This window comes from Phocoena phocoena, chromosome 15, assembly GCF_963924675.1.
Source record: "Phocoena phocoena chromosome 15, mPhoPho1.1, whole genome shotgun sequence".
NCBI classification, from domain to species: Eukaryota; Metazoa; Chordata; class Mammalia; order Artiodactyla; family Phocoenidae; genus Phocoena; species Phocoena phocoena.
The window spans coordinates 86,306,441-86,329,791 of record NC_089233.1 but is presented as its reverse complement, the minus strand read 5'-3'; the positions used below and the strand labels follow the sequence as shown (position 1 = coordinate 86,329,791).

Sequence of the window (23,351 nt, the reverse complement as noted above, 5' to 3'; positions counted from 1 at the left end):
TGGGGTCTCGGCCTGCCTGGCTCAGGGCCCCGTGTGCCTCTCGGCCCCGCAGTGTGTGGCTGCAGCCCCACAGGGACCCTGCCCGAGGGCTGCGATGACGCTGGCCGCTGCCCTTGCCGACCCGAGTTTGACGGCCCCCACTGTGACCGCTGCCGCCCGGGCCACCACAGCTACCCCGAGTGCCACGGTGAGCAGAGGGCCTCAGGGGCCCTGGGCGGGGTGGGAGGGCCACCCGCAGGTCCCCAGGGCCTGACCCCGAGTCCTCTGCAGCCTGCGCCTGCGACCCCCGGGGTGCCCTGGACCAGCTGTGCGGGGCAGGCGGGGTGTGCCGCTGCCGCCCCAGCTACGCGGGTGCCACCTGCCAGGAGTGCAGCCCGAGCTTCCACGGCTTCCCCGACTGTGCCCGTGAGTGCCCTGGCGGGAGGGGCCGGGGAGGGCGTGTGCCCACCGCGTACTCACAGCCCGCTCTGCTCCCCCTCCCCCAGCCTGCCACTGCTCCCCCGAAGGCTCCCTGCACACAGCCTGCGACCCGCACAGCGGGCAGTGCAGCTGCCGACCCCGAGTGACGGGGCTGCGCTGTGACGTGTGTGTGCCCGGGGCCTACGACTTCCCCTATTGCGAAGGTGAGGCTGGTGCCGTGTGTGTGTTGGGTGCTGTGCACGTCACGTGCCGCACGTTCCACGGCCGCCCTTGTGCTCTGTGCGCGCGTTCACGTGGTTCACGTGCTGCGTTCGCGAGTGTCCGCGTGCCGTGAACGTCCGTGCGTATCTCCACGTGGCTCTTGGACATGCCTGTTTACTTGCATGTGGTCACGTGCTGTGTGTCTGTTCACGCTGGTTCACGTGCTCTGGGCTCACGTGACTGTTCGCACGTGTTTGCCTGTGTGTGTGCTCATTGCGGGTTCATGATCGCGTGCTGTGTGGTGGGGGAGGGCACATGCCCTCACGGCTACGGGGCCCAGGGCATGTAGGCACACGTGGTTTCTTGCCTGTTCACATGTGTGGGAGGCGTGTGTGTTAGCTCCCATGGAGCCTCGGGTCCTGGCCAGGCCTGGGGAAGCCCTTGGCCGTCGGGGTCAGTGACTGAGTAATGACGGTGGCCTGGGCATCTCTCCACAGCTGGCTCCTGCCACCCTGCTGGCCTGGCCCCAGCCGATCATGATCTTCCTGAGGTGAGCCCAGGTCAGCCCTCTGGGGCCGAGGCCATCACTTCCAGAGGGACCATCACTTCCTCAGCTGCTTGGTTGCCATGACAACCCCAGAGCCCATTTGTTCACCTGGCCGCTCCTCTGTCCTCACTGTAGGGTCGTGCCAGAGATGGGACAGGGCTCCAGGGCTGAGGGTTTGCGGGTAGGAGGGCAGGGGCCCACTCTGACCCTCAGTCTCATCCTTTCCCAGGTGCACATCCCCTGTAGGTGCCGGGCTCACGTGGAGGGGCCAAGCTGCGATCGCTGTAAACCTGGGTTCTGGGGGCTGAGTCCTAGCAACCCTGAGGGCTGCACCCGTGAGTCTGCCCGGAGTGGGTGTCGGGGTGCTGGGGGAGACCCCTGGGGTGGGGGAGGGCTGGCTCCACAGAGCTGGGGTGAGGATGGAGTTCAGGGCCTCCTGCCCCCTGCTCTGCTCTCAGGCCCACTCTGCCCCTTCCCCAGGCTGCAGCTGTGACCCCAGGGGCACACTGGGTGGAGTTGCTGAGTGCCAGCCGGTGAGTCTGAGGACCCAGGTATTGGGGGCCGTGGGAGCCGCGCGTAGGGACCCTCCCCTGCCTGGTCCCACCTTCTCCCTCGGCCCCCAGGGCAACGGCCAGTGCTTCTGCAAGCCCCATGTATGCGGCCACACCTGCGCGGCCTGCAAGGACGGCTTCTTCGGGCTGGACCAGGCTGACTACTTCGGCTGCCGTGGTGAGCGGCCGCTTACGCGGCCCTCGGACCACATCCTGGGGGATGCTGAGGCCCAGAGAGGGACAGAGGGGGCAGGGACCCAGCCAGGGCCTGGGCACGGCATGGCACTTGCCGAGCTGCTTCTAGATGCCCGGCCAGACCCGTGCCGGGCGTGGGAGTGAGGAGGCAGGTTTCACCCCTCGGTGCTTCCCCCTTCCAACCCTTTCCCCTGGCGGCAGGCGTCACTGACCGATCCCAGGGCCCTTGCCCCTGGACTCAGAGCCTCTGTTGTCCAGGGACCCAGGCAGCCCCTGGGGGAGGAGAGGCGGTCTCTCAGCTGAACCACTCTTGGCGGAGGGTGGGTGGAGCACCGAGGCTGGGCGGGGGCCGGCGGGGGCAGGCGGGGGCCGACGGGGGGGCTGGGCCACATTGACTTGCTCCCTCCCGCCGCAGGCTGCCAGTGCGACGTTGGCGGAGCTCTAGGACAGGGCTGTGAGCCGAGGACAGGCGCCTGCCTGTGCCGCCCCAGCACCCAGGGCCCCACCTGCAGCAAGTGGGTGCCCCCGCCCCGGCTGGGCGGGCGGGCGGGGGGCTGGGCGGCAGCTTGTCCCCCGGGCTTCTCCCTGGGGGCCCTGGTGAGTGGGCAGGGCCAGTGCCCGCCCTGCCCAGACCGGATGCCAGCTGCCCTGACCAGCCCTGCCGTGGCCAGGCCGGCGCAGGACCACTACCTTCCCGACCTGCACCAGCTGCGCCTGGAGCTGGAGGAGGCGGCCACGCCCGAGGGCCACGCCGTGCGCTTCGGCTTCAACCCTCTCGAATTTGAGAGCTTCAGTTGGAGGGGCTACGCGCAGATGACACCCATCCAGGTGGGTGGGGCCTGGCTGAGTGCCCGCTGTGGCTGGCCGAGTGGCGGGCAGGCCCCTGAGGTCGCGGGGCCAGGCCGGGAATGGCCCGGGAGGAGCAGCCCCGACGTTCCACGCCCACCCCTCCCCACCGCAGCCCAGGATCGTGGCAAGGCTGAGCGTGGCCTCCCCTGACCTCTTCCGACTGGTCTTCCGCTACGTCAACCGCGGGCCCGCGAGCGTGAGCGGGCGGGTCTCCGTGCACGACCAGGGCAAGTTTGCCACCTGCGCCAGCTGTGAGTGCGGGGGGGCTACCCCTTGGGCCCCGCCCCACGCACGCCTCGCCCCAGCCCACCCCGCCTCGTCCCCGCACTGGGTGGGAGGCCAGGCCCTTCCCGCTGGCCGTGCTGTGCCCAGGAGGCTTGCCGTCCCCACCCCAGGCGCAGAGCAGAGCCAGCCCGTGTACTTCCCGCCCAGCACGGAGCCTGCCTTCGTCACCGTGCCCCAGAGGGGCTTCGGGGAGCCCTTCGTGCTGAACCCCGGCGCCTGGGCCCTGCTCGTGGAGGCCGAGGGGGTGCTCCTGGTGAGACGGGGCTGAGCGGGCTGGGGCAGGGCGTGGGGCGGGGGCCACGGCACCTAACCCCTGCCCTGCCCCCCAGGACTACGTGGCTCTGCTGCCCAGCGCCTACTACGAGGCGGCCCTGCTGCAGCTGCGGGTGACCGAGCCCTGCACGTTCCAGCCCGACGCACAGCGCTCCGGGGACCAGTGAGGGCCGGCCGGTGGGGGTGGGGGCGGGCCTGACCCTTGCTGTGCTCAGGCCGCCTGCCCCATGCTCACCAGACTGTGCGCCCCCCCAGCTGCCTCCTCTACACCCACCTGCCCCTGGACGGCTTCCCCTCCGCCGCTGGGCCTGAGGCCCTGTGTCGCCACGGCAACAGCTTACCCCGGCCCTGCCCCACGGAGCAGCTCAGCCCTACCCACCCGCTGCTGGTCGCCTGCCAGGGCGCAGATGTGCGTGTCCCCGGGACCCCACGGGGGTGGGCGGGGTCAAGACTTGGGGAGACGTGCCCATGGCCTGGCGGGGAGGGGATGTCCACGTTGCAGTGACAGGACCCAGGCGCAGGGCAAGAGTGATGGCGGGCAGAGCATGGTGGCACAGCCGGGGGCACAAGGCCAGCCCGCCGGCTTGGGTAGCACCTGCTGCCTTCTGGGGCTCTGACCTTGGGAGTCGGTGCCTCGGGGCCTCATCCGTACACGGGGTACAGATGGTCCAGCCCTCCAGCTTATTGTGAGGAGGTGGCAAGTCACTGGTTCACTTCAGGCACTGGACACTCTACAGTGATGAAGCCGGCGGGCCACGGGTGGGCAGGGGGGGGGCTCGGAGCAAGTGGAAGCTGGAAGCCGAGTGGCCGTGGGAGTGCCCCAGGCAGCAGGGATGGCGGGCACACAGGCCCTGAGATGGGGGACGAGGCTGTGCAGGGAGGGGATGGGAAGGGCCATGTTCAGGAGTGTCCTGTTCTCTAGGTGGGGGGCTGGGGCGGGGGCCTCACATTGCCCTGTCCCCCCAGGTGGACGTCCAGCTTCAGGTGGCGGTGACGCAGCCAGGCCCCTATGCCCTGGTGGTGGAGTATGCCAATGAGGATGCCCGCCAGGAGGTGGACGTAGCTGTGCACACCCCCCAGCGGGCCCCCCAGCAGGGGGCGCTCACCCTCCACCCCTGCCCATACAGGTGTCTAGCGAGTGGGGAGAGGATTCAAGCCTGGGGGCCGGTGGAGGGCTCTGGGCTCCAGGGCTGCCCTACCCACTGACCACCCCTGCCCGCCCCCCAGCACCCTGTGCAGGGGCACCGCCCTGGATGCCCAGCGCCATCTGGCGGTCTTCCACCTGGACACGGAGGCCAGCGTCCGGCTCACAGCCGAGCACGCACGATTCTTCCTGGTGAGGCCCCAACCCCCTCACCTGCATGGGCCGCAGGACCCCCCTGTGGGGTTAGGTCTTTCCAAAGATTTTCAACACACGCAAAAGTAGAAGAATGTGATGAGCCTGGGTACCCATCACCAGTGCCATCTTCAGCTCACATCGGGTGGAGGTTCTTCCAGAATCCTCCTCCTGCAGGGTTTTCTCCCTGTGGGTATGAGATGTAAATTTATTTATAAATAACGTTCACGGTCACATAAGGGGACCGTGATGCGCTGGAGTCAGAGTAGGAAGAGCAATCTGAACGAAAGGCTGCTTTTTGGTATAATTTACAAAAACACAACACCTCGTGGCCCCGAATTAGGATGGGGTCCACACAGCGTGGGTTCTGAAGCTTGGGATTTGCTATCGCTGTGGTAAGTTGCTTCTTTTTTTTTTTTAACGTGTGTATTTATTTTTGGCTGTATTGGGTCTTTGTTGCTGCGCGTGGGCTTTCTCTAGTTGCAGCGAGCGGGGGCTACTCTTTGTTGCGGTGCGCGGGCTCCTCGTTGCGGTGGCTTCTCTTGTTGTGGAGCACGGGCTCGACGCACGCGGGCTTCAGTAGTTGTGGCATGTGGGCTCAGTAGTTGTGGCATGTGGGCTCAGTAGTTGTGGCGCACGGGCTTAGTTGCTCTGCGGCATGCGGGATCTTCCCAGACCAGGGATCAGACCCATGACCCCTGCGTTGGCAGGCAGATTCTTAACCACTGTGCCACCAGGGAAGCCCGTAACTTGCTTCTGTGTCAGCTTCACGGAGTTGAAAATCAAATCCCAAGGCTCAATGTTCTGGGCAATATTAATCGTTAGTTCAATGCCCAGAACCAAGCACACGCGTTTATTCAGTAAGTGACAAAATAGGTGATGTCCTTCTCATCAGAGTATGACCTAGTCTCACTGTTACGTTTCCCTAGGCCTTTAAAAGTTTTATCAGGGTATCACATGCACGTATTTTTATGAAAGTGTCAAATATTGAAAACAGACTTGCAACAACAAAGCGTAATCGCACGCCCCATCTGCACACTTCTCATTCTACTTTCCAGAGTCAGTCCGTTTCTTCCACGTTGCTAAGTAACGCGTGCTACATTGCTTCCTCCTAATTTTTCGACATCGGAACCCCTGCGGTTCTGTCCTCATGCACACGCGGCGCTGTAGTCGTGGGCTGGGACACTTCAGACTCTCCATAGAGCTGTACCCACAGCCCAGTACCCAGGCCAGGAAGCAACATGGCCCCACCCCTGACACCACTCAGCCAACCCCCACCCCCACCCCGCCCCGGCCAGGGTAACTGCCTCCAGACACTGACAGCACCGCCTAGTTTGCCTATTCTGGAACTTTCTATAATTGGAGTCACCTGGAGTCACACAGGTGTTCCTTGGTGCTGCCTCTGGCCGACGCCATGGTAGGGATGGATGGAGCTGTCGCCATGGTCACGTGGTATTCTGTCTTCACTGTCGGGTTTTTCTAGACCCCCTGAGGTGTCGCGTTTTACCGTATCTGTCACACACGTTTCTTCGCCGTGGTAGACGGTACAGGACGGAGACGCCTGCTCACGAACCCCCGCTCGCTGAGCGCCCGCCTGTGCCGGGTCCCCAGCCCTATGACCACAGAGGGCGGTGGAGCGCAGTGGGAGGAAGGACGGCCGCCGGGGGAGCTGGGAGGTGCTGCAGGCCCAGAATCCACAGCCGAGGGCTGGGGTCTGTGCGCTGGAGGAGAGGCAGGCGGAGTGGGGGCCGGGGGCTCGGTGCAGAGAGCAGGACCGGCCTGGGTGCGGGTGTGGATGGGCCGCTCCTGCTGCCACACCCACACCTGTCCCCTTTCTGCAGCACAGTGCCACCCTGGTGCCCGCGGAGACCTTCAGCTCAGAGTTCGTGGAGCCCCGCGTCCGCTGCATTAGCAGTCACGGCGCCTTCAGCCCCAGCAGGTGGTGGGGCCGGGGGCGGGAGCCCAGGGCGGCGGCAGGGCGGTGGCCGGGACTCGGGGACTCACCCCTGTGTTCCCCACCCCCCAGTGCCGCCTGCCTGCCCTCCCGCTTCCCGAAGCCGCCGCAGCCTGTGGTGCTCAGGGACTGCCAGGTGCTGCCGCTGCCGCCCGGCCTCCCGCTGACCCACTCTCGGGAGCTCACGCCGGGCGCGCCCCCGCCCGGGCCCCAGCCCCGGCCCCCAACCGCTGCGGACCCCGACGTGGAGCCTACCCTGCTTCGCCACCCCCAGGTGTGGGCCGGGGCCGGGGCCGGGGCCAGGGCCGGGGTGGGTGGCTGGGGTGGGACTTACAGCCCCTGATACTCCTGCATCTCTGCCCACTCACCGGAGCTGCTCCCCCCGGCACAGGGCACCGTGGTCTTCACCACCCACGTGCCCGCCCTGGGCCGCTACGCCTTCCTGCTGCACGGCTACCAGCCGGCCCACCCCACCTTCGCTGTGGAGGTCCTCATCAACGGGGGTCGTGTCTGGCAGGGTAAGCAGAGGGGTGGACCCCGGGGCGAGGAGGCTCTCGGGGGTCTCGTCCACACGGCCCATCGCGTGATACCACACATGACGTGGATGGGGCGCGTGCTGGGTCCACAGCTCACAGGGGCCGTGGCTCGGTGCCCGCTGTCTGGCTGTGACAGGGCCACGTGCCGTATCCTGCCATCAGCTCTCACACGAGGTGCCCCAGGGCCCATTGTGTGTGGCAGGCCCTGCCCCTCACATCTGTGCTGTGATTCAGAGTTCACCCCGTCCTGTGCTTGGGTGATCAAGGGCTCGCTGTGGGACCCGGGTCCGTGCACGTCTGTTGCATTCTGCTCTGACGAGCCCGGGAACCTGCACCTCGTGGGGCCTCGTGTGTGACCACAGCCGATTCACGTAGCACAAGTGGGCCCAGCCACGTGGGTCTCCAGGCGGGTCACACACGTGTGTCTTGTTCAGGGATGGCATGGTCCTCGGTGGTGGGTGCTGTCGTTGGGATCCTCTCCTCCCTGGTGACTCCAGGAGTGTCCCAAGCCTGGGGTGAGGCGCTGTGTGTGTGCTGGGACCACTGACCTGCCTTTCCTCACCTCCAGGCCATGCCAACGCCAGCTTCTGCCCGCACGCCTACGGCTGCCGCACCCTGGTGGTGTGTGAGGGCCGGGCCGTCCTGGACGTGACCGACAGTGAGCTCACTGTGACCGTGCGTGTGCCCGAGGGCCGCTGGCTCTGGCTGGTGAGTTCTCGGGCTGGTAGTCGTCCTCCACCTGTCGTACCACTGTCAGTCGCTCTGCCAGAGTGTGTCCCCTGCTTGCCGCGGCCCAACCCTGGGCCAGGTGCCAGGGGCAGCAGCCTCTGGGGACCTCCAGGCCCATCACGAGAGGCTCCTGAGGGGGTCCAGGAGCCAAGATACTGCCCAGCAGCTCCCTGGGGCCCTGCTGGTCAGGGTGGCCTTCCTGGAGAGGGAGGCGTCTGGCAAAAAGGGGTGGACGGGGTGCCAGGAGCCTGGGCCCTTCCTCACACTCCCCAAGCTTCCGTTTGGCCACAGAGGCTGGCCTCCCCTCTGAGTGGCCCCCAGGAGGGACCCAGCACCTGGCAGCCTGGCTGGGGCCCCGGGCCAGGGTGTGATATCGTCACCGCTTCCTTAGCTGCCCGGCCAGACCCTGGCCTGTGGCAGAGAAGCCCTGGCGTCGGCCCCTGCCGGTGGGCTCCGGCACCCACCCCCGACCTGGACCCTTCGCTGGGCCCGCGGGAAGGTGACCAGGCCTTGATGCTCTAGGAGTATGTGCTGGTGGTCCCCGAAGATGCCTACAGCCCCAGCTACTTCCGGGAGGAGCCCCTGGACAAATCCTACGACTTCATCAGCCAGTGCGCCACCCACGGTTACCACGTCAGGTGGGCCGGGCTCGGGGCCGGGGGCAGCAGGGTAGGGGCCGGGCTGGGAGCTGGCCTCACCACCCGCCCTCACCCCAGCTCCTCCAGCTCGTCATCCTTCTGCCGCAACGCCGCCACCTCCCTCTCCCTCTTCTATAACAACGGGGCTCGGCCGTGCAGCTGCCATGAGGTGGGCGCCGCGGGACCCACGTGTGAGCCCTTCGGGGGCCAGTGTCCCTGCCGCGCCCACGTCATAGGCCGTGACTGCTCCCGCTGTGCCACTGGCTACTGGGGCTTCCCCAGCTGCAGGCGTGAGTACCCCAGTCCGCGGGAACGTCCAGGGGTGCCTCCAGGAAGCAGTGGCCAGGAGCACGTTCCTGGTGGACCGGCCCTGCCATGTCCTGTCTGCGAGGGCCCAGGCCTTACAGGAGGTTCCGGGGACTAGACAGCAGTTCTGCCCAGCTGACGCCACGTCAGAGGAGCTGCCTGGGGCTTGGGGCCCGGAGCTGGGTGGAACCAGGCTGGGGGTAGGGTGGCCTCGCCCCCTCCACCCGCCATTCAGCGTCCCCAGGTCTGCCGTCGGGTCCCCTGACCGGGGCCTGTGCACGCGCCCCACAGCCTGTGACTGCAGCGGCCGCCTCTGTGACGAGCTCACGGGCCAGTGCATCTGCCCGCCGCGCACCGTCCCACCCGACTGCATCATCTGCCAGCCGCAGACCTTTGGCTGCCACCCCCTGGTCGGCTGTGAGGAGTGTAACTGCTCGGGGCCCGGCGTCCAGGAACTCATGGACCCCACCTGTGATGTGGACAGTGGCCAGTGCAAGTGAGCACCAGGGTGCGGGGCCCCGTGGCCTCGGGGCAGTCCCGGGTCACCTGCCACTGAGCCCTGAACCCATCCAGCCCCTGGTAGTGTCCCCGGCGCTCAGGGGGGCACCACCTTGGTGGGGGGCACCTCTGGTCTCTCGTGTCAGTGTGAGGGGCCAGGTGGAGGAGAGGCCCAGCGGCTCCTGAACCCTCACGGCAGGTGCAGACCCAACGTGGCCGGACGCCGCTGTGACACTTGTGCTCCCGGGTTCCACGGCTTCCCCAGCTGCCGCCCCTGCGACTGCCACGAAGCAGGCTCTGCCCCTGGAACATGCGACCCCCTCACAGGCCAGTGCTCTTGCAAGGTGAGGGCGGTCTGGGGCCAGACCTGCCGACACGACCCCACCCCGTCCCTCGTCTTGTCTGCTCAGCGGACCTTCGTTCTCTCTGGGAGGTTGGAGCTTCCTGGCACCTTTGGGACAGTCAGCCCAGTTGTGGGGTGACAGCCAACACGGGCACACAGCTGACCACCCTGCCCTGTCGTGCCCTCCCGCCCCCAGGAGAACGTGCAGGGCCCGCGGTGTGACCAGTGCCGCCTTGGGACATTCTCCCTGGACGTTGCCAACCCGAAAGGCTGCACCCGCTGCTTCTGCTTCGGGGCCACGGATCGCTGCCGGAGCTCCGCCTACGCCCGCCGGGAGGTGTGCGGGCAGGACGGGAGGGGACTCAGGGAGGGGGTCTGAGACGTAGGACGGGGCCCTGTGATACGCGAGGGCATGCGCCTGTGTTTCCCACCCATGTGCCCTGCAGTTCGTGGACATGGAGGGCTGGACGCTGCTGAGTGGTGACCGGCAGGTGGTGCCCCGGCAGGCGGAGGCGACACTGCTTCGCGTGGACCTGCGGCGCGTGCCTGAGGCCTTCCCCGAGCTGTACTGGCAGGCCCCGCCCTCCTACCTGGGGGACCGGGTGAGCAGGCCAGTCGGCCCCTGGGAGGGCACCCGGAGGGTGTCCAGGACCTCCTGGAGGCCTGGGGGGGCCGGCAGTGAGGATGCTGGTGTCCAGGGAGGGATAGGGTGCCTAGAACCACTGCCGTCAACTCTGGGCCCGTGGACGGAGTCTGGCCAGGTCGCATCCCTCTGTCCGGCCTCCAGGTGTCGTCCTATGGCGGGACCCTCCACTACGAACTGCACTCGGAGACCCAGCGGGGAGACGTGTTCATCCCCACGGAGAGCAGACCAGACGTGGTGCTGCAGGTGGCCCACCGGGTGGTCTTGGCAAGGGCGGGCAGCGGGCACAGCCAAGCCGGGACTGCGGGCAGCCCGATTCCTGGCCCTCATCCGCCCACACGCCTCCCCAGGGCAACCAGATGAGCATCGCGTTCCTGGAGCCAGTGTACCCGGCACCCGGCCACGTTCACCGCGGGGAGCTGCAGCTGGTGGAGGTGAGCAGCCGTCTCTGGCCCCCAAGGCTGCAGGGGCTGCTCTCCGTGGCAGAAAACAGGGCCCAGGAGCGGGCGGCACTCTCGTCAGCACACCTCTTTTCTGGTTCCCCGTGGGGGTAACTTACGCTCCTGGGCCGACTGCTGGCTTGCAAACCCCTGATCCCTGACGGGTGAGCAGCTCCTCTGACGCCTGGCCCTGGGGTTCCCTCTGCAGGCCACCAGCTTGTGTCTTTCGTCCATTTCCTTTCCGAGGGGTCTTGTGTTACTCTTGAGGTTCACCCTGTGTCCTGGCTTCAGAGCTGCGATCATCTTCTCTTAGTCTGTACTCTTGTAGCCTGTGTGTCTTTCTGTAAGATCTTCTCTGATGAACAGACGTTCTTGCGTTTGACGTACTCGTCGTTCATTTTTCATTTGCAGTCAGTGCTTTCGTGCGTTAAAGTCTTTGCCTCTCAGATCAGACGTCACTCACCTGTACCGCGTGTCCCCCCCCACGTGCCCTGCGTGCCCCCACCCCCCGCGGGAGGGTCTGTCCTGGGCTCCTGCTGCGCCCCGCTGCGGCGGCCGCACTGAGGCCTTGTCACGGCCTCGCAGGGCAATTTCCGGCACATGGAGACGCGCAGCGCCGTGTCCCGCGAGGAGCTCATGATGGTGCTGGCCGGCCTGGAGCAGCTGCACATCCGCGCCCTCTTCTCGCAGACCTCCTCGGCCATCTCCCTGCGCAGGGTGGCGCTGGAGGTGGCCAGCGAGGTGGGCGGGGGACCTCCGGCCAGCAACGTGGAGCTGTGCATGTGCCCTGCCAACTACCGCGGGGACTCGTGCCAGGTGAGGTGGCGGGGGCAGGCGCCGGGCTGCTGCCGACCGGTCGCCCTGCCCCGCGCGTCCACGCCTGGCCTCCGTCTCCACCTCAGTCCACCCCTCCTCCTACCAGCTGGGTATCTCGCTCCCGGCAGCTGACCTTCCCACCACAGGCTGAGCCGGCCACTTGCTTATCCGTCTGCTAACCCGCTGTCACCTGCCCCCTGCCCGGCCCCCCGTGCACACGGCTGGTCTTCATCTGTTCAGTGCCCAGTCCTTCCCACGTCCACGGTTTACCCAGACAGCATCCACCGAACCCCCCTCCCCTCCCTCCGCCCGCCTGGGAGAGGTGTTTGGAGAACAGGAGGTGGTCCCCTGAGCCCGCGGCATCTGCCTGGCTTTGTGGGCGGTGACTGTGCCTTCAGTGGTTGGTCAGGCTCAGGAGCGGGGTCCCCAGCTGCCCCCACACCAGGCTGGCCCCGCCTCCTTTCCTGACTGTTGATGCCCACCCGTCCCCAGGAATGCGCCCCTGGCTACTACCGGGACGTCAAAGGTCTCTTTTTGGGTCGCTGCATCCCCTGTCAGTGCCATGGCCACTCAGACCGCTGCCTCCCTGGCTCGGGTATCTGCGTGGTGAGTGGGGCCCCACAGGGTAGGGAAGACCAGGGGGCCTTTGGTCAGTAGTTACAGGTACGCTGAGGTCTGGGGGAGGGGAGGGGAGGGGCCCCGGGCAGGGCACCTGCTGGCAGTGGGCGGAGTCCTGCAGGGTGGGGGTGGGGGAGCTGGCGGGAAGCGAGGCCTCCGTCGTCGGTGCTGATGTGTCCCGTCTGCCCCAGGGCTGCCAGCACGACACCGAGGGCGACCACTGCGAGCGCTGCCAGGCCGGCTTCGTGCGCAGCGGACCTGAGGACCCTGCGGCCCCCTGCATCAGCTGCCCTTGCCCTCTGGCTGTGCCTTCCAACAAGTAAGCTGGGCCACAGCCCCTCCAGGGCCCCGGCCATTGACCGGTGGGCCAAAGTCCTTAAAGACCCGGAATGGAATACCACCACCCCTACCTGGTTGGGGGGTCAGCACTGCCCTCTGTGGAGGCCGGGGCATCCGGGGTAGGCCCATGAAGTGGGGACGCCCCCCCCCCGCTTACCTGGTGCTCACCTGGAGCGTGCTGGGGTATAACGACCACCTCCATCTCTGCAGCTTCGCCACGGGCTGCATCCTGCGAGGTGGCCGCGCCCAGTGTCTCTGCAGACCCGGCTATGCTGGGGCCTCCTGCGAGCGGTGAGCTGGGCAGGCGGGTGCCTGACTGGGGCGGGGTCTGCGTGCGTGGCCCCGGGGACGCTGCGTTGCCTGCCAGCATCAGCCATGATCCCCCCCCGCCAGGTGCGCACCCGGCTTCTTTGGGAACCCCCTGGTGCTGGGCAGCTCGTGCCAGCCCTGCGACTGCAGCGGCAACGGCGACCCTAACATGCTCTTCAGCGACTGCGACCCCCTGACGGGCGCCTGCCGCGGCTGCCTGCGCCACACCACCGGGCCCCGCTGCGAGAGCTGCGCCCCCGGCTTCTACGGCAACGCCCTGCTGCCCGGCAACTGCACCCGTAGGCAGGGAGGGCGGGGCTGAAGGGCCTCTGGGTGTCCCACCCGGAGCAGGCTGTGTCCCGGGCCGGGCCCAGCGTGGACAGGGTGGACCCGACCAGGCCCCCAGGACTCACGGTCAGGCGACCCCACGGCCAGGCCAAGGGTCATTTGGGGACTCTGGCCTCTCCTGAGGGAGGGCACCCCACGAGGGCTCTGACGGGTCCTCTGGCTGAGCCCAGGCTGCAGGGGAGGCAGGCGGGCACAGTGGGCCGGTGAGCAGGCAGCTGCATGGTTTGGACCTAGGTGGAGCAGGGAGGTGATGAAAAGTGAGGGCCTGGGGGCTTAACTTGGGGCGGGATGGAGATGCATGTGGAGTAGGTGCCCAGTAAGGGCTTCCCAGGGTGGGAGGGAAGAGGCTGGGGTGGGGGTCAGGGCTACTGTCACAGCCACCCTTCTGCAGGGTGTGACTGCTCCCCGTGTGGGATGGAGGCCTGTGATCCCCATAGTGGGCATTGCCTGTGCAAAGCGGGTGTGACTGGTCAGCGCTGCGACCACTGTCAGGTAGAGCTGCCAGGGTGGGTGGGGCCTTGGTGTGGGGGTGGGGTTTTGTGGCTGTGGGGCGGGGCCTTGGTGTAGGGGCGGGGCTCGGGGCCAGAGGGATGGGGTATGGGTGTAGGGGCAGGACGTCATGGCTGGAGGTGCAGGCTCTCAGGGCTGAAGGAAGCTGGGTCTTACGAGCTGGGCAGAGCCCTGACTGCAGTTTGTGCCCCCAGGAAGGACACTTCGGCTTTGAGGGCTGCGGGGGCTGCCGCCCATGCGCCTGTGGACCAGCTGCCGAGGGCTCCGAGTGCCACCCCCAGAGTGGGCAGTGCCACTGCCGGCCAGGGACTGGGGGTCTCCAGTGCCGCGAGTGTGCCCCCGGCCACTGGGGGCTCCCTGAGCAGGGCTGCAGGCGTGAGTGCAGGCCGGCGGGACACCTCGGGGCAGCGAGGAGTACCCCAGGGCCCTCAGCCGGCCACTCACCCCACCCCTCCCACCCCAGGCTGCCAGTGCCAGGGCGGCCACTGTGACGTCCACACGGGCCGCTGCACGTGCCCCCAGGGGCTCAGTGGGGAGCGCTGTGACACCTGCAGCCACCAGCACCAGGTGCCCATGCCAGGAGGGCCTGGGGGCCACGGCGTGCACTGCGAAGGTGTGTCCCTGCCCTCCCCACTGCCCCCAGCCGCCTGGCCACACCCGGCTCCCCCGCCCCTCCCAACTCCATCTGGGATGGTGCCGGTCCCAGTGCCATGCTGACCCCGACGTTCACCTCCACCTCCAGATCAGTTCTCTGGTCCCAGCGCTCCTTGTCAATTTTCTGAGAGACCCCACGGCTGTCCTCCTGTTGACCCTGAGACCCCCACGCTGACCTCTGACACCCACTGACCTCGTAACCCTCAGCCTAGCTCAGTACCCCGTTCCATCTCCGGGACCCCTAGTGACCCGCTTCTAGCTCGCCAACCCTATGACTCTCTGGTGGCCTCAGGCCCACCCCTCACCCCACGCCCACCTGCCCCCTGCCCGCAGTGTGTGACCACTGTGTGGTGTTGCTCCTGGACGACCTGGAGCGGGCCGGCGCTCTCCTCCCCGCCATCCGGGAGCAGCTGCGTGGCGTCAATGCCAGCTCCGTGGTCTGGGCCCGGCTGCACAGGCTGAACGCCTCCATCGCCGACCTGCAGGTACTGCCCGGCCCGGCCCCGCCCCCCCAGCCTCCCCTTCCCAGGTCGCAGGCTCTCACCTTCCCCTCCCCGCAGAGCCAGCTCCGGAAAGCCCCTGGCCCCCGCCACGAGACTGCACAGCAGCTGGAGGCACTGGGACGACAGACCTCAAGCCTCGGGCAGGCCGTGCAGCAGCTGGACGGCCAGGCAGGCGCTTGGGGAACCCACTCCCTGGAATGCTCCTCCTCCAGGAAAGCCCTTCCCCGGGACCGCTTCCCCTCAGCAGACTCCTCCCCAAGAGGCCTCTCTCCCCGGGCCCCAAACCATCCAGCGTCACCCCTGACCCGCAGCTCAGGCTCGAGGCCTGATGGGTACTTCATCCACAGGCCACAGGGGCCCGAGCCCAGGCCGGCCAGCTTCTGGACAGCACCGAGGCCACGCTGGGCCGGGCACAGACGCTGCTGGCAGCCGTCCGGGCTGTGGACCGCGCCCTGAGCGGTAGGGGCTGGCCCACCTGGGCAGGGCGGGGAGAGTCAGGGCAGGGGGCGTGCCTCCAGGGGGCTCGGCCTGTTTGGATGTTAAGACAGGGAGATGGGCCTCGGCCGCGGAAACAGTGGGTCCGGGCTGGGAGGTGGGGGCATGCGGGCCCCACAAGACGGGCCAGTGCCCCCGCCCGCGGGCTGAGCAGACGGCAGTGGTGGGGATACGGGGGGCGGGTGGGCGGGAGGGCCGGGCAGACCTGCAAGTCGCGGCCTGGAGCCAGGAGCTCTGGGGGCCGTCCAGGGCACGCCGGGTCACACGGGGGTTAGCTGAAGATGCTCGGCTGGGCGTTTCTGGCTCGGAAGCTAGTGGCAGAGGTGTGCCCGGGCAGCAGGCCAGCCCTGGGCCCTGACAGCCCGTTCCCCAAACCCACACAGAGCTCGAGTCCCAGACGGACCGCCTGTCACCAGCCAACGCCTCAGCCCTGTCGGGTGAGCAGCTGCGCCGGACACTGGCCGAGGTGGAACGGCTGCTCTGGGAGATGCGGGCCCGTGACCTGGGGGTTCCGCGAGCCGCCGCTGAGGCTGAGCTGGGGGAGGCCCAGAGACGTGAGTGGTGTCGGCCCCAGCAGGGCAGAGACGGGAGGGGTGAGGACCCGGCTGGGGGCTCTGGGGCTGAGGTCGGCCTGGAGTGGCATCCCGTCAGCGTGGGAGGGTGGACGGGGACTGGCAGGCACCAGGAGTCACTGCCCAAGTGACCGTTCCTGCACTGGGCCTTGGCCAGTGCTGGCCCACGTGCAGGAGCAGCTGACCAGGCGTTGGGAGAGGAACCAGGCGCTGGTAGCACGCATCCGAGACCAGCTGGCCCAGCATGAGGCCGGACTCATGGACCTGCGGGAAGCCCTGAACAGGGCGGTGGGCACTACCCGGGAGGCGGAGGAGCTCAACAGCCGCAACCAGGAGCGGCTGGAGGAAGCCCTGGTAGGGAGCCTGCCCCGCGGCCCCCCTGCCCCGCGGCCCCCCAGCCCCGCCGCCCCCCCTCCCCCAGCCCCCGCTCACTCATACTCATCGTCCGCTACCCTGTCACCCCACCCCTTCATTTTCCTGCCTCATCCTTGTTCTATCACGTCTTCCTCACTCCCCATCGTCTCCAGCAACGGAAACAGGAGCTGTTCCGGGACAATGCCACTCTGGGGGCCACTCTGCAGGCCGCCAGAGACACCCTGGTCCGGCTCACTGAGCTCCTGCGCGGCATGGACCAGGCCAAGGAGGTGAGCACCCTGCCCCCCGTCCCAAAGGGCTGCACGCTGGGCGGGGGCAGATCAGGTGGGGGTGGGTAGGGGATGGGGACGAGGGTCCCACCTAAGGCCACCCACCCCCAGGAGTACGAGCGCCTTGCTGCCAGCCTGGACGGGGCCCAGACGCCCCTGCTCGAGAAGATGCGGGCCTTCTCCCCGGCGAGCAGCAAGGTGGACCTGGTGGAGGCCGCCGAGGCCCACGCCTGGCAGCTGGACCAGCTGGCGCTCAACCTTTCCAGGTACTGGGCCCAAAGAGGGTGCCCGGGGGCATGCAGCCAGGGCCTGGAGGTGGCCTAGCTGGTCTGGGAGGGCTCTTAGAAGGAGAGGCCAGTGTCCCTGCAGGGGCCGGGCAGAAGTCTGGGCCCAGGGTGGCAGGAAGAAGCAGGACAGGCACACAGGGCGGTGCAAGGCCGGGAGTCTAGAGCCGCCGGGCAGGCGGAGGCCTGTGAGGTGGGCGGAGCCCCCACCCGCACCCTGGGATCCTCCCTGCTTCCCCTCACAGCATCATCCAGGGGGTCAACCAGGACCGCTTCATCCAGCGGGCCGTCGAGGCCGCCACCGCCTACAGCAGCATTCTGCAAGCCGTGCGGGCCGCCGAGGGTGCCGCCGGCCAGGCACAGCAGCAGGCGAGCCGTATATGGGCGGTGAGGCCCTGACGCCCCCCACAGCCCCGGCGGGAGCCCGTTCCCTCGCGGCTCGGCCGGGCAGGTGTGAACTGCATCCCGTTTCTCTGTGTCTACAGGTAGTCGTGCAACGGGGCCTGGCGTCCCGAGCCCGGCAGCTGCTGGCGGACAGCGGTGCCCTGGAGGAGGCCGTCCTTGGGGAGCAGCGGAGGCTGGGCCTCGGTGAGTGCCGGGTCCAGCTGGGCGTCCGGGCTCCGTGGGGACCCTCACCTTCTGGCCATGTGGGTCGTCACCGTGTGAACCAGGGTCGCGGCTGCCCTCTGTGGGAATTTTCCCCACTGCTCAGCGAGTGCGTCCCTGGGAGCTCTGCGAAGGCCCACCACCCACCCTGGCCTCGTGACACGCCCCCAGGACGTGGAAGGGCCTGGGGAAGGGGACGTGGGGCCCGGCTGATGGTTTCCCTGATGTCCTGGCTGAGGGCCGTGTGCATGCCAGGCCGTCGAGGAGGAGCGGGTGGGGAGTGGGCAGTGGGGTGCGCCCTCTGCTGCTAGCACCTCAGGGCACTGGTGGCCATGAGCAACGGCTCAGCTTTTCTGAGCCTCCATTGTTTCACCTGTAAAATGGGAATAATTCCCTTGGCTGTGGCCCCAGGAGGCTGCCCCAAGACTTGGGCACCGGTGCCACCCCCTGAGCCGAGGGCCCTCGTGTCCAGATGTCTCCATCTGACCGTGTGCATGTGAGCCTTCATCCTCCCTGGTCAGGAGGGAGGACTGAAATGGGCTACACCCGTACCCTGGGGGCGGGGGCTCCTCGGGACTGAGGCTGCCTGCCCCGCAGCGTGGGCCACCCTCCAGGGCACCGGGACCCGGCTCCGCGATGCCCGGGCCAGGAAGGAACAGCTGGCGGCCCGACTCCGGGAGGTGCAGGCCATGCTGGCTATGGACACAGGTAGGGTGGGTCTCCTTCCTGCCCCCGCCCTCACTGCTTGTCCCCAGAACTGAAGAGACACCTGTCCGGATAGACATCAGCCAGTCTGTCCAGTAGGCTCTGATGGGGGACATGTTCACACTTGTGCCGTCCGGAGCGGTGGCCAGGGCAACTGAGGGGGACCCCTGTGTGGGCAGCTCCAACCCTGGGGACCCTCCCCAGCCCTGGGGATCTGCTTCTGGTCGGAGACAGATGCCAAACGAACGTAGCCCCGGGCAGCAAGTGAAAACTGGAAGGGGCAGGGAGCGCGCGGAGAGAGGTGGCGCGGGGCAGGCGGGAGTGTGTGGCAGGGACTTGGGGCATCTGGGGGAGGTGGGGAGGGGGGAGGTGGAGGCAGCAGCAGAGGCCAGCGTGGCTGGAGCTGAGGGCTCGGGGGCCGGGGGGCCGGGAGGGCTCAGGGCAGGGGAGGGATCCCTGCCGACTCGAGAGTCGACCTTCCCCACAAGCCTGGGTTGGGGCCACGGGGACTCTGCGGGGGAGGGTGCGCTCAGGAGAGATGGTGTTGGCGGGGGTAGGGGGGGGCCGTGGGGAGGCGGGGCTGAGCCGACACGGGTGACCCAGCTGTGGCGAGAGAGGCTGGCACACGAGGAGCCGTCTGGGAGAGGACGGAGGGTGCGTTTCCACCGCCCTGAGGCTCTCACGGGATCGGGGGCGGGGGTGACATCCCTGTTGCTGGTCTTGGCATGGGGGTCTGTAGTGGTCTCCCCAGATGGGGATGAGGCCCCCCGCTGAGCCTGCACACTGCCTGCCACAGAGGAGACAAGCAAGAAGATAGCCCATGCCAAGGCCGTGGTCACCGAAGCCCAGGACACGGCCGCCCGCGTGCAGTCCCAGCTTCAAGACATGCAGAAAAACGTGGAGCGGTGGCAGGGCCAGTACAAGGGCCTGCAGAGCCAGGACCTGGGCCGGGTGGTGCTCGACGCAGGCCGCTCAGGTGGGCCCTGGCGCACGGTGCCCTGACAAGAGGGCGGGCCGGGGTGGGGAGGCCAGGGGCTCAGGGCTGCCTCCCCACGTCCGCTCCCCCCCGCTGCAGTGTCCGCCCTGGAGAAGACACTGCCACAGCTGCTGGCCAAGCTGAGCCTCCTGCAGAACCGTGGGACGCACAACGCCAGCCTGGCCCTGTCGGCCAGCATCGGCCGCGTGCGGGAGCTCATTGCCCAGGCCCGGGGTGCTGCCGATAAGGTGGGTGCGAGTGCCAGGGCCAGGTGGGCGTCTGGGAGACCAGGAGGCAGACGCTCATGGGCTCTGTGCCCCCACTCAGGTCAAGGTGCCCATGAAGTTCAACGGTAGCTCAGGGGTGCAGCTGCGCACCCCTCGGGACCTCGCCAGCCTCGCCTCTTACACCGCCCTCAAGTTCTACCTGCAGAGCCCAGAGCCGCCGCCCGGCCAGGTCGCCGGGGACCAGTTTGTGCTGTACATGGGCAGCCGCCAGGTAGCGGGCGGGCTCGGTGGGCTGGGTGGAGCCGGGCGCCAGGCCGGAGCGGGTGGCCCACGCCGGGTCCCTGTCCCGCTGAGTCTCCTGCCATCACAGGCCACCGGCGACTACATGGGTGTGGCTCTGCGTGGACAGAAGGTGCACTGGGTGTACCGCCTCGGGGGGGCAGGCCCCACGGCCCTCAGCATCGACGAGGACATCGGGGAAGAGTTCGCAGCTGTCAGCATTGACAGGTGGGAGGCCCGGCCCTCACGGTGCTCCCCCCACCGCCAGCGTGACCGCGTGGCCACGCCTCCCTCTCTTACTTCTGCCCTCAGGACGCTCCAGTTTGGCCATATGTCTGTCACAGTGGAGAATCAGATGGTCCAAGAGACCAAGGGTGATACGATGGCCCCTTGGGGCGAAGGGCTGCTCAGTGTGCAGCCGGCTGACTTTGTCTTCTACGTGGGAGGCTACCCTGGCAACTTCACGGTGAGCCCCGTGCGGCCTGGGTGCGCGGCCACCCCGCCCCGCACCCCTGTCCCAGGAGGTCCTGCTTAGGGTCTGGCTTCGGTCCGTCACGCTGTAGCCCAAGTTCCTCCCCTTGGGTCTGTCCCTGGGCGGGGAGGCTCCCTGACCATGTGCTGTGCCCACAGCCCCCCGAACCCCTGCGCTTTCCCGGCTACCGGGGCTGCATCGAGCTGGACACGCTGAACGAAGAGGTGGTCAGTCTCTACAACTTCGAGAAGACCTTCCAGCTGGACACAGCCGTGGATAAGCCTTGTGCGCGGTACGTGCGGCCTGACCCCCCCTCACCGCGGCTCGGCCCGCCCTCGGCTGACCCTGCCCCCTCTGACCCGCAGCTCCAAGTCGACCGGGGACCCGTGGCTCACGGACGGTTCCTACCTGGACGGCTCCGGCTTCGCCCGCATCAGCGTGGAGAGCCAGCTGAGCAACACCAAACGCTTCGACCAGGAGCTGCGGCTTGTGTCCTACAGCGGGATCCTGTTCTTCCTGCGGCACCAGGCACGTCCGCCGTCCCCACGGCCCGGCCCGCCAGCCCGCCCGGCCCACGCTGACCCTCCCCTCCCCCCCAGGACCAGTTCCTGTGCCTGGCCGTGCGGGAAGGCAGCCTCGTGTTCCTCTACGACTTCGGCGCGGGCCTGAAGGAGGCCGACCCACTGCAGCACCCACCGCCTCTGACCACGACCAGCAAAGCGGTAGGGCTGGGCTCGGGGAGGGCCCGGCGTGGGGAGGGGCAGGGGGGTCGCAGCTCTCGCCCTGAAGGCGCCGCCCCGTGCTGGCGCTTCCCAGGTCCAGGTGTTCTTGCTGGGGGGCAGCCGCTGGGCTCGGGGAGGGCCCGGCGTGGGGAGGGGCAGGGGGGTCGCAGCTCTCGCCCTGAAGGCGCCGCCCCGTGCTGGCGCTTCCCAGGTCCAGGTGTTCTTGCTGGGGGGCAGCCGGAAGCGCGTGCTGGTACGCGTGGAGAGGACCACGGTGTTCAGCGTGGAGCAGGACAGCACGCTGGAGCTGGCTGACGCCTACTACCTGGGGGGCGTGCCACCCAGCCAGCTGCCCCCGAGGTGAGCACTGGCCCTGGGGTGGGGCGGGCGTGGTGGGCAGGGCCTGGGAGAGGCCACCCCTGACGCTCGTCCCGTGGACCCTCCCCGCAGCCTGCGGCGGCTCTTCCCCTCCGGAGGCTCGGTGCGCGGCTGCATCAAGGGCATCAAAGCTCTGGGCAAGTACGTGGATCTCAAGAGGCTGAACACGACGGGCATCAGCTCCGGCTGCACCGCTGACCTGCTGGTGAGCCCCCTCCCTCCCCCAGTTGCACGCCCTCGCCGGCCGCCGCGGGCCCTTACGGTCACCCTGCCCACAGGTGGGACGGGCCATGACTTTCCACGGCCACGGCTATCTGCGCCTGGCGCTCCCCAGCAACGCCGTGCCCCTCACGGGCAACGTCTACTCCGGCTTCGGCTTCCGCAGCAGCCAGGACAACGCGCTGCTCTTCCACCGAGAGTCCCCGGTGCGTCCGCCCCGCCACCTCTGGGGCAGCAGGGCGGGGCTGGCGGCCCAAGGGAGGGAGTCTGGGCCCCCGGCCCGGCCCGCTGACCCAGCCACTGTCCCCAGACCGGGCCATGCGAGGTGTCCCTGCAGCAGGGCCACGTGACCCTCCGGCTTGCAAGGACCGAGGTGAAAACGCGACGAGGCTTTGCCGACGGGGCCCCCCATTATGTCACTTTCTACAGCAACAGAACAGGGTGAGTCAGGCTTACCTGGTCTCTCCAGGGAGGGGGCGCAGTAGAGCCGGGGTCGGGGGCAGGGTGGGGGAAACACTGCTCTCCTCGCCAGGGTCTGGCTCTATGTGGACGACCAGCTTCAGGAGATGAGGCCCCACCGGGAGCCGTGGCCCCAGCCCCAGCCTGAGGGGTCGAGTCAGCTCTTCCTGGGGGGCTTGCCCAAGCCGGACGCCCTCCGTAACTTCAGTGGCTGCATAAGCAATGTTTTCGTGCTGCGGTGAGCTGAGCGGGCCCCGGGAGGGCTGGTGACGACCCACCGGCCCGGCCCAGCACCGACCCGCACGTACCCCCGCCCTCCGCAGGCTCCTGGGGCCGCAGCGCGTGTTTGACCTGCAGCAGAACCTGGAGGGTATCAACGTGAGCGCAGGCTGCGTCCCGGCCCCTCGCACCCAGGCGCCAGATCAGAGCCCGCGAGGACTGCGGGCCACGAAGGTGGGGACACGGGGCTGGGGTAGGCAGAAGGTGGCCTCCATGCATTCCTGCATTCCCTCATCCCCATCCGACCCCCCAGGCCTCCCGCCGCAGCCGGCAGCCCGCCCAGGACGCTTCCTGCTCGCCACCCTGGCCCCGCAGGGCCATACGAGACGCCTACCAGTTTGGGGGTCCCTTGTCCAGTCACCTGGAGTTTGCACACGTCCCGCCCCCCACCAGTGACTGGTAAGGCCAGGGCCGGCGGTGGGGAGAGGGGGCTGCTGGGGTAGGGGCAGCCTTGGCTGACGCCCCTGCCTGGCTTCCAGGTCGCAGCTCTCCATGCTCATCCGCCCGCACGCCCCCCGAGGGCTCTTGCTCTTCGCTGCCCCCCTGACGGCCAGCAGCCCTTCCCTAGCCCTCTTCCTGAGCCACGGACGCTTTGTCGCTCAGACGGAAGGCCCTGGGCCCCAGCTCCGAGTCCAGAGCCGCCAGCGTTCACGGACTGGCCGGTGGCACACAGTGAGGGCCTGGGGAGAGGGGACGCAGGGGCGGGGCGGGGCACTGGCCCCGCGGGCTCCCACCCTGACGTGCCTTCCCACTCCCAGGTGTCCGTGCGTTGGGAGAAGACTCGGATCCAGCTGGTGACGGACGGGGTCTGGGCCCAGAGCCGGGAGGGGCCGGGCCGGCGGCACCAGGGGGAGGAAGGCCCCCGGCCACACACTCTCTTTGTGGGGGGCCTCCCTGCTGGCGGCCACAGCCCACAGCTCCCGGTGAGAGCCGCCTCGCCCCAGCCTCCCACCCCTGCCCCGCTGGACGCTCTCCGCCCTCCTCGGCACCCCAGGCACCTGACCCAGCTCACCCCTCTGTGCCCACACAGGTGGCCATCAGCCGCTCCGGGTTCAGTGGTTGTGTGAAGAGACTGAAGTTGGACGGGCAACTCCTGGGGGCTCCCACCCGGGTGGTGGGGGCCACACCCTGCTTCTCCGGTCCCCTGGAGAAGGGCCTGTTCTTTGCAGGCAGCGGGGGAGTCATCACTCTAG

At 68.1% G+C, this 23,351-nt stretch overlaps 1 protein-coding gene across 1 annotated transcript in view; it reads left to right on the top strand.

Annotated features, from left to right (window-relative positions):
* The window catches only part of LAMA5 (laminin subunit alpha 5), a 52,499-nt gene that overhangs the window by 28,143 nt on the left and 1,005 nt on the right, over positions 1-23,351 (top strand). Inside the window, exons 14-76 of the mRNA XM_065893323.1 lie at positions 53-187; positions 271-405; positions 486-623; positions 1,119-1,171; positions 1,398-1,503; positions 1,649-1,701; positions 1,792-1,897; positions 2,330-2,429; positions 2,586-2,742; positions 2,876-3,014; positions 3,159-3,301; positions 3,378-3,484; positions 3,577-3,730; positions 4,288-4,448; positions 4,549-4,657; positions 6,499-6,596; positions 6,684-6,885; positions 7,003-7,129; positions 7,716-7,855; positions 8,399-8,514; positions 8,593-8,804; positions 9,112-9,316; positions 9,518-9,662; positions 9,858-9,998; positions 10,108-10,263; positions 10,449-10,550; positions 10,655-10,738; positions 11,330-11,560; positions 12,053-12,166; positions 12,370-12,497; positions 12,728-12,808; positions 12,911-13,125; positions 13,566-13,666; positions 13,879-14,059; positions 14,148-14,297; positions 14,672-14,823; positions 14,899-15,009; positions 15,189-15,300; positions 15,720-15,890; positions 16,066-16,262; positions 16,436-16,552; positions 16,664-16,818; positions 17,082-17,223; positions 17,322-17,424; positions 18,040-18,150; positions 18,944-19,123; positions 19,223-19,371; positions 19,451-19,621; positions 19,721-19,857; positions 19,942-20,095; positions 20,260-20,393; positions 20,467-20,629; positions 20,701-20,823; positions 21,035-21,183; positions 21,274-21,406; positions 21,480-21,626; positions 21,731-21,861; positions 21,953-22,117; positions 22,203-22,332; positions 22,412-22,557; positions 22,638-22,830; positions 22,917-23,081; positions 23,189-23,351. Of these exons, the coding sequence (XP_065749395.1) occupies positions 53-187; positions 271-405; positions 486-623; positions 1,119-1,171; positions 1,398-1,503; positions 1,649-1,701; positions 1,792-1,897; positions 2,330-2,429; positions 2,586-2,742; positions 2,876-3,014; positions 3,159-3,301; positions 3,378-3,484; positions 3,577-3,730; positions 4,288-4,448; positions 4,549-4,657; positions 6,499-6,596; positions 6,684-6,885; positions 7,003-7,129; positions 7,716-7,855; positions 8,399-8,514; positions 8,593-8,804; positions 9,112-9,316; positions 9,518-9,662; positions 9,858-9,998; positions 10,108-10,263; positions 10,449-10,550; positions 10,655-10,738; positions 11,330-11,560; positions 12,053-12,166; positions 12,370-12,497; positions 12,728-12,808; positions 12,911-13,125; positions 13,566-13,666; positions 13,879-14,059; positions 14,148-14,297; positions 14,672-14,823; positions 14,899-15,009; positions 15,189-15,300; positions 15,720-15,890; positions 16,066-16,262; positions 16,436-16,552; positions 16,664-16,818; positions 17,082-17,223; positions 17,322-17,424; positions 18,040-18,150; positions 18,944-19,123; positions 19,223-19,371; positions 19,451-19,621; positions 19,721-19,857; positions 19,942-20,095; positions 20,260-20,393; positions 20,467-20,629; positions 20,701-20,823; positions 21,035-21,183; positions 21,274-21,406; positions 21,480-21,626; positions 21,731-21,861; positions 21,953-22,117; positions 22,203-22,332; positions 22,412-22,557; positions 22,638-22,830; positions 22,917-23,081; positions 23,189-23,351 (8,829 nt within the window). The remainder of the gene's footprint in view (positions 1-52; positions 188-270; positions 406-485; positions 624-1,118; positions 1,172-1,397; positions 1,504-1,648; positions 1,702-1,791; positions 1,898-2,329; positions 2,430-2,585; positions 2,743-2,875; positions 3,015-3,158; positions 3,302-3,377; positions 3,485-3,576; positions 3,731-4,287; positions 4,449-4,548; positions 4,658-6,498; positions 6,597-6,683; positions 6,886-7,002; positions 7,130-7,715; positions 7,856-8,398; positions 8,515-8,592; positions 8,805-9,111; positions 9,317-9,517; positions 9,663-9,857; positions 9,999-10,107; positions 10,264-10,448; positions 10,551-10,654; positions 10,739-11,329; positions 11,561-12,052; positions 12,167-12,369; positions 12,498-12,727; positions 12,809-12,910; positions 13,126-13,565; positions 13,667-13,878; positions 14,060-14,147; positions 14,298-14,671; positions 14,824-14,898; positions 15,010-15,188; positions 15,301-15,719; positions 15,891-16,065; positions 16,263-16,435; positions 16,553-16,663; positions 16,819-17,081; positions 17,224-17,321; positions 17,425-18,039; positions 18,151-18,943; positions 19,124-19,222; positions 19,372-19,450; positions 19,622-19,720; positions 19,858-19,941; positions 20,096-20,259; positions 20,394-20,466; positions 20,630-20,700; positions 20,824-21,034; positions 21,184-21,273; positions 21,407-21,479; positions 21,627-21,730; positions 21,862-21,952; positions 22,118-22,202; positions 22,333-22,411; positions 22,558-22,637; positions 22,831-22,916; positions 23,082-23,188) is intronic.